At 34.3% G+C, this 8,739-nt stretch overlaps 1 protein-coding gene and 1 non-coding gene across 9 annotated transcripts in view; one reads left to right on the top strand and one right to left on the bottom strand.

The window, feature by feature from the left end:
* CUNH12orf4 (chromosome unknown C12orf4 homolog) overlaps positions 1 to 8,739 on the bottom strand; it is a 36,955-nt gene that overhangs the window by 16,650 nt on the left and 11,566 nt on the right. For 7 of the 8 annotated variants that reach the window (XM_032254515.1, XM_032254519.1, XM_032254518.1 and 4 more), the window contains 5 exons: positions 7,362 to 7,461; positions 7,135 to 7,256; positions 4,114 to 4,220; positions 3,408 to 3,605; positions 2,448 to 2,576 (listed from right to left, as the gene is read on the bottom strand). In XM_032254515.1, the coding sequence (XP_032110406.1) occupies positions 2,448 to 2,576; positions 3,408 to 3,605; positions 4,114 to 4,220; positions 7,135 to 7,256; positions 7,362 to 7,461 (656 nt within the window). Of the gene's footprint in view, positions 1 to 2,447; positions 2,577 to 3,407; positions 3,606 to 4,113; positions 4,221 to 7,134; positions 7,257 to 7,361; positions 7,462 to 8,739 lie in introns of those variants that run through there. The other variant, XM_032254522.1, reaches the window with a different exon arrangement.
* LOC116534344 lies at positions 1,367 to 1,483 on the top strand. Its single transcript, XR_004261669.1, has one exon. It is a non-coding gene; the product is annotated as a U5 spliceosomal RNA (small nuclear RNA).

Below are 8,739 nucleotides of genomic sequence, written 5' to 3' on the forward strand. Positions count from 1 at the left end.
ACCATCTCTACTAAATATACAAAAATTAGCTAGGCATGGGGTACACATCTGTAATCCCAGCTACTGAGGAGGCTGGGGCATGAGACTTGCTTGCGCCTGGGAGGCAGAGGTTGTGGTGACTGAGATTGTGCCACTGCACTTCAGCCTGGATGACAGAGTGAGACTCTGTCTCCAAAAAAAAAAAGAGAGAAATAATAAAAGACTCCGTATACATTCAAGCCAGACAAGAGCATGCATTGTAATTTTATGTCTATGATATATGAAGTGTAAGAAAAACACGCCTTAAAAATATTTGAAATGACTATTACCCTAATATTTAGGTCCTAACTAAAGAAACCTATGGTACCAATTTAATTTACAAAGAAACCACTCTTTAAATTTTCATTTTTCAATTAAAAACCAGCTGAATTACTCTGTGATTCCAGCCAGAGATTTTTCCATTACCTGTCTTCCCTTAACCCTCTTCCTATGCAGATAGAAAGCTTCTGAACAAAGATGCCATTAACTCTTTCAATAGCTTTAAAAACCATTTCCAGGATGGACGGCTTTCAAAAAATTAAAAACAAAACTATCTTATGATCCAGCAACTCCACTTTAAGGTATAAATCCAAAGGAAATCAGTATCTTAAAGAGTTATCTTCATTTTGGCATTATTTGCAATAATCAAGATACTAAAAACATACCTAAATGTACACACACACACACAGAATATTATTCAGCCTTAAAAAAGAAAATCCTGCCATTTGCAGCAACGTGGATGGACCTGGAGGATACTAAGCATCCTGGAGGATGCTAAGTGAAATAAGCCAGACACAGAAAAACAAATATTATATCATCTCACTTACACATGGAACCTAAAATAGTTAAACTCACATTGATAGAGAATAGGTGGTTGCCAGGGCTGGGGTGGGGGGAAATGGGGAGATTTTGGTCAAGGGATACAAAGTTTCAGCCACAGATCAATAAGTTCTGGAAATCTAATGTATGACAATGTGATTATACTTAACAATATTCTAGTGTATACTTGAAATTCATTAAGAGGATAGATCTTAAGTGTTCTCACCATGGACATAAAAAAGTGGCAACTATCTGACGTAATAAAATCGTTTGAAGCGATTATTTTACAGCATCTGTGCACATTGAATCATCAAATTGTATATCTCAAATACATACAATCTTTATCAAATACATCTCAATAAATTTAAAAAATTTTTCCTGTAAATTTCCTAAACAGAGAGAATGTTATGTTACGAATAAATACAGAAAAAAGTCATTTAAGGATATAGTGATTTTTTAAAAAAAGAACCAAAAATAATTCATTTAACTGACTTCATGCTACTTAAGCCAGTCAAAGACATAACATACAATGCTCTGGTTTTTCTTCATAACAAATAAATCTTTTGCCTTTTACTAAAGATTTCCATGGAGAAGAACAATTATGAGTTTATAACCGAATTTTTTGAAGTCCTGCTTAGGCAGGGCTAAAAAAAAAAAAAAAGAAAAGATATACAAAAAGTATATATTTTGTGCTACCTTTTACTCTATGTTTTCAGTCCCCTCTGTAGTAATAACTGTGTTCACTTCAAAGATATAGAACTTGGATTAAAAGATCACCAACTTTCCACTGAGTACCTATCTCAAGTATAACTATAGTACTGAAAATTAACAATAGTTTTCACTAAGAACCTTGAAGAAAATCATCCCCCTAAAAAAGAAAATTAGGCTCAGAGTTCAAGCTTCTAAGGATCTAGGTACAGTATATATCCAAAGGAATAGAAATTCTATATAAAGATACATGCACGCACACGTTCATTGCAGCACTATTCACAATAGCAAAGACATGGAATCAAACCAAATACCCATCAATGATAGACTGGATAAAGAAAATGTGGCATATATACACCACGGAATACTATGCAGGTATAAAAAGGAATGAGATCATATCCTTTGCAGGGACATGGATGGAGTCGGAAACTGTTATCCTCAGCAAACTAACGCAGGAACAGAAGACCAAACACCACATGTTCTCACTCATAAATGGGAGCTGAATGATCAGAACACATGAACACATGGTGGTGAACAATACACTGGGGCCTGTCAGAAGAAGGGAAGAGCATCAGGAAGAATAGCTAATAGATGATGGGCTTAATACCTAGGTGATGGGTTGATCTGTGCAGCAAACCACCATGGCATACATTTACCTGTGTAACAAACTTGCACATCTATACATGAACTTAAAACAAAAGTTGAAGGAAAAAAAAATCAAGAAAAACAAAAATACATTTTGATGTTCTTTTTAAATAAAAAAATAACTAAAAAAAATCTTAAATTTTGTTTTTAATTTCCTTTTCCTATCTTCTATAGAATTTTCTATATGATCTTAATGATGATCCATGTGCTATTACATTGATTACAGACAGAATATAATAAAAGTGAGTTTTACCCACCAAGTGATTCTTTCAACTTACTCCTGCGCTGGGTTCTAGCATAAAGGACCACCTGTTGAACAACTTCTAATTGCTCTTCAATTCGGGGAAAATGGAAGTCAGTGCATTCTTGGCAAACTGTGGCAAAATCTAAGGGACCCAAAACATTTACAAACTTCTAAATGTAAATATCAAATATTTAGTATTTACTTATAGACAATGAGATTTAGTAGAAACAGAAAAGAATATAAGTATGATTTCTTATACTTGTCCTTTAAATAATTATGCCTTAAGTTAGGGCATAACAATTTTGTTTTAATTAGAAACTTAACCTCTCAATCACTCAAAAGAGTAAACAATTAAGAGACAAAGAAATGTTAATATAATCCTAGGTCTTCTTTAAGTAATACTTTAAATAATACTTCGATCATAATCTACCCCAAAAGGTGCTACACAATATGAGGTTTTTATATTTATGAAGGGAAATAAATTCTATTTAAGCTTCTTTCAAAAATAGGTATACATTTCATATATTTTATATATTTTACATCTTATATATTTAGAAATTTAGAAATAATCATAAAAAGTGAGTTGTACTAAGAGGGAAGGTAGAATTTTACCTAGCAAATTTAAGAGGTACGTTATTAAAAAAAAAAATAGAGACAAATGGATGAGCTAAAAATCACCAAGCCAGGATTTGCTTCTAAACTGAAAATATGTGATTGCTCTTTTTGTTTTACCTTGTAATGAGATTTCTATAAGAACATTATTTATAATATAATAGTATTTTAAGAAAAATAAATATGAAGAACTCTATCAGTGCTACAGTTTGAAATAAAATAACTATGGCTGGATATGTTTTTTTGGTCTACTTGAAAGGTGATTAAAATTTTTTTTCAGTTTCCCCATAATTCCTTTCTTTGTAAGAATGGTGTTACAGGGTGAAATTTAACAAAATAAATGTGTATGATGGTAACTTACCTCTTTTAATACCACTATATGAATTAATTCGATTATCCACTAGTAAAACCAGGCCACAGAGAGATGTAGAATAAAGCGACAGTGCTGTTTGGAGCCGATGAAGTTTCACACCACTTCGATGATTTCTTTTATGCTTACAGAAGTCCAGCATATCTGCTCTCAGCAATCTCAAATTATGCATGGTCTTCAACTGGGCTCCTGGGGGTGGGCAATAGTCCAGGAAAGATACTTAAACAGCTGCAAGAAGTCCAGTATAAGAGGATGCAAATCTCTATGGCAAGAATCCAGATAAATCTATAGTACAAAATAATTAAAAATGGGCCTTGCAACTTCCCATTTTAATGACTATTTCAATTTAATCTTTCTATCTGCAAAAAAATTATATAAGCTAAAATACAAAACTCAAAGCCAAAAACCTATAGTCTTTCTTAAAGCAAAACATAATCTGGAATTAAAAATAACATAGGTACACTCTACTCATACGCTAGGGATTTTTCTCTTACAGTGTATACAAAAAGTTTCAGTGGCCAGGAATAGTGGCTCATGCCTATAATTCCAGCACTTTGGGAGGTCAAGGTGGGCTGATTACTTGAGCCTAGGAGTTCAAGACCAGCCTGGGCAACATGGTGAAACTTTGTCTCTATTATTTAAAAAAAGACTTCAGAAGTTACAATAAATTATAACTGCAAAAAATTAATACACTTACCTAAGTGAATGGTAAAACTTTCTTCTAACTTTCTCTGTTCCTCATAAATCCTTCCAATTGCTTCTACAGATTCTCTGAACTGACTTGGTTGAACTTTAATTTCCTCACTGAAAGTAGTAAAATTATTGATATACTTTTAAGTTGGTCAAGAATTTTTCTTAAAGGAAAGCTTTATAACAAGAGAAAACTGAACAGCTGAAAGTCTTGCTTAATTTTTTCTTAAACTCATCCTTAATCCATGGTGACATGTAAGACCATAAGTGCCAACAGGCTCAAAAATTCCCACTTGTTCTTTCATTTCCTCACAATAAATAAAGCAGATTATTATTTTCAATCATTATGTCAATTAATATATTGCCATTTAACATTTTTAGCAGCCTAAGAGAATGATTAAATAAAGTGATTATTAGTTTAAAATCACATTATATTTAAAAATATATAATACATCCTATGCTAGGGTTAGCTCTAGGCAAAATTAGAAAATAGATGAATAGGAATAACAATTAACATTAAAGTTAAATAAAATAAATAATAAAAAAGATTAAGTTCATTTTGATGTATACACAACCTTTATTTTTACCATTTCTTGTTTTTTACCTTCAACATTCTCCTCCCACTAAACTGCCTTTCTCTCCTCTCCTCTTTATAGTTCCTAAAAAGCCTTCCACAAAACAGCACTGTTCAAACAGTGGTATGCTGAAGATGATCTAAGTCTGTAAGAGTCATCCGTTTCCTGGGCTAAATTTTTGGGGCTAATCCCAATAGCCCCATTAGACTCAGTGACGGACTTCATTAGTAAATAGGGTAAATTTAAACCTAGCCAGATAATCTACAGCAGGAGACCCCAACCTCTTTCCCCTGCAGGCAGCAGGTGAGTGAGCATTGCCACCTGAGTTCCATCTGCCATCAGATCAGGGATCGGGGGCAGCATTAGATTCTCATAGGAGTGTAAACTGTAATGTGAACTGCGCATGTAAGTGATCTAGGTTATGTGCTTCTTGTACAACAGTTTCATCCCCAAACCCTTCCTGTCTCTCCTGAAAAAAACTGTCTTCCGAGAAACTGGTCCCTAGCGCCAAAATGGTTAAGGACTGCTGATCTACAAAATCACACTCTTCTGGAGTCCATCAAAGATTTGTGATAATAAGGCAATCTAGTAAACTGAATTCCAAACTGTGATATATCCCTCCAAGGACAGACAAGACACATAAAGAGTTTTATCTTTGTTAGAGCATAGCTGAAATAGAATGCTGTCATACAAGGGGATAAAAAGAAAGCAGCTACAATTTTAACAGATTCTTAAAGGCCAAGTGGGCTAGCATATGAAGTTAGAATAGGTCAGAGCCACAGGCACATGAACTTGCAAACTCTTTTCCATTGGCCTCCATCAGGTATTTCCAGAAAAGACTGAGGGCAGAAGACAAGAGAGCCTTCTCATGGGCACAGGCAGCAATGCTGAGAATCAAGATAGTGAGTTGAATGGGCGACTCTGTCTCCCAGGCGTTCCAGGTACCAGTTGAAATGATGCCCAGATTTGTGTGAGTTTTTGTGCGGAGACCCACTGCGTTGGCTGAAACAGCCGTGCTGGAAACTCACGGCACTTTTCCACCCAGGAATCTCCTGGTCTGTGGGCAGTAAAAACTCATTTGGAAATGCAGTGAGCACTCACCCTCTGCATTCTTGCTGGGAACTGCACTCCAGGGCTGTTCCTATTTGGCCATCTTGGATCTGTCCTGCCAGGGATAACTTTTTTTTTTAAGAGACAGTTCTTACTCTTGTTACCCAGGCTGGAATGCAGTGGCATGATCATGAAGAGATAACTTTTACAGCAAAGGGCTTTCACAGCTTCCTTAAATCAGTAGCTTTCAATGTTTCTGACTAAAATATACAGTATATATTTTATATTTTGGCTAAATACAACATGTTCATTTATAGAAAACTTCTTGTATGATGCATTCTGATATTTTTTTTTCCTATTCTATGCTATTGGTATTTTTAAAAGGCTGGTTGAAAAATAAGAGATGTAGAATGGTTCATAGCAGGCTGCAACAAACAGTTTGGGGAAAACAGTGACACAAACAAAAGATTGTAATAGTTAGATAAGAGATGATACAGATGTCAGGTAAAGAGTCAACAATAACCTATCCATCTGTCCATCCATCCATCCCACAAATTTTTACTGAGCATGTATTATGTGCTAGTATCAAGAGGTCAAGGGCCAAACACTTGCCAAGGAGCTGGGTATATGACCCAAAAAAAAAAAAACCAGACATGAGACTGACCTTATATAGATTAAAAAAACCAGACATGAGACTGACCTTATATAGATAAAATGCTATTTTAAAATATTTATAGTATACACTGGCATATGCTAGAAATAAGAGTATTATACTGTACTCAGTATATTTACAATTGAATATACTTACAGATTTGATAAAAATTAATTCTCAAACATACAGATACATGGCCAAGAAATAACATAGGCATGGTCAAGCTCTAAGGGAATATGTGAAATACAATTTATTTAGGTCATGAGATGCCACACAAGTTATGATTTATGAGAAATCCTCCACACTATTTCTGTACCTTCTACATGCTTCTGTTACTGCACATACCACTCTATAAAGTATCATTTTATTTATAGATCACTCTCTTTCTAGAATATAAGCTCCATATAGGCAAGTATCTTTTTTGTTTTTCTGCTTAGAGAGTGTTTGGCATTCCAACAATGTTTACTGCATGCAGTGGAAACTAAAGAAATAAAGATAGTATTTAAGTATTCAGGTGTATGTATCTAGAACGTAAAAGTAAGTTCTATTTCAAACTAATCATAACCATTGCGGCCCAAATAATCCACATAAATCCTATAATGCAAAAAGTGGTTAAAGAAGCATAAAATTATCTTGAACTTTCACTGGCAACTTAAAAATACATATAGGTAAAAGGTTTAACTTTGTAGTAAATATAAACTATTACCAACAGTGGACTATTATATGAATAAGAACAATACATAGCTGATACCTAAGGGAGCTGTTGTTGGGGTTTTTTAGGTCTTGGTGAAGTTTTATTACCCATTCTTGATATTCTTGTTTTTGGATGGCAGTTGATTGTTTTAATTCATTCGACCATTTATTTTCTAGGTCCTAAAAGAAACAGTGTACCATCTGGTTAATTTTTTTTTAACCAAATATATAAATAAAGAAAAGAAAATGCAACTGTATACCTAAAAGTCACCATATTTCACTTACTTGCTGGGATTCAAAATGCTGGGCGGCCAGTGAATTTACATCTTGATCTGTCAGTGACTTTCCCAATTCCTGCATCACTTTTTCCATTTCGATACCTTGTCTAAAACACAAACAAGCAAATGAGGGGAATCCATCAAAGTTTCAAGGTATATGATCCTTCAGATTCATTGAACAATCTCTATAAATTGAAAATAAAAATTTTATTTTATTTATGTCCAGGAATGAGAATTGTAACTGGAAAGTACTTAGAATCCTTGGAAATGGAGTCTAGCAAATAATGATGATAGTGTCATATAACAGCAACATCATTTGTGCAGCTACATTTTAACCTAAATTTACTACATAAATGAAAGCAGTCAAAATCTAAGCTACCTTTCAATTACCATGGCTAATGTTAAAAACGCTGGATCCCTTTTTACCTACAAATTTCCTCAAAGAAGAGGCTCTGCAATTTCAGCTTAAATGGATTTTCTATTTGTATATAAACTAAAGTGACTTCAACCTCTGAAAGTTAGTTTACATTATATCCAGAAGCACACAATTAGATCCTAGGAGTCAAATTATTATTAAGTCATAAAATTTACAGAGGGATGTAAAATACAGTCTAAAGATGTTGGTCACACCTTCTGCATTTAAGAAATAATGTGTAAACATTAAAAATAGTTTTCCCTACAGGAAAAACTAACCAATGGTGTTAGAAGTACAGATAATGGTTATTTAGGAGGGAACGGGTGAAGGACTAGAAGGACATGAAAGAGGCCTCTGTAATGCTGGAAATATTCTATTTCTTGATCTGGGCAATGGTTACATGATTGTGCTTAACTTGTGAAAGATTGCTGAGCTGTAAACCCTAGAATCTGGTTTGCTTAAACAAAAAAGGCACATTTCTTTGTTGCCTTTTCTGTATGTATATTTTAATAAATAAGTTCGTTAAAAAAATTCAAATTAAAGATTATCTTCTAATACAAATGTGTGCAAAAAGTTTGTTCTAAAACAAATTTCTAACAAACTGGGAAAGAACAAAACACAGACATAAACTAAAAGGATATCATCATCCTAGTTAATCCAAGTAAATTGCTCTTAAGGTGAATTTATGGCTGGGCGCAGTGCCTATACTCCTATAATCCTAGCACTTTGGGAGGCCGAGGTGGGCAGATCACCTGAGGTCAGGAGTTCGAGACCAGCCTGGCCAACACAGTGAAACCTGGTCTCTACTAAAAATAAAAAATTAGCTGGGTGCCATGGTGTAATTCCACTACTCGGGAAGCTGAGGTAGAAGAACTGCTTGCACCCAGGAGACGTAGGGTGCAGTGTCACTGCACTCCAGCCTGGGCGACAAAGTGAGACTCCATCTTAAAAAGTAAAAAAAAAAAAAAAA

Source organism: Sapajus apella, unplaced genomic scaffold (genome assembly GCF_009761245.1).
Source record: "Sapajus apella isolate SASKATOON/1434 unplaced genomic scaffold, GSC_monkey_1.0 scaffold86, whole genome shotgun sequence".
Classification (NCBI taxonomy): Eukaryota; Metazoa; Chordata; class Mammalia; order Primates; family Cebidae; genus Sapajus; species Sapajus apella.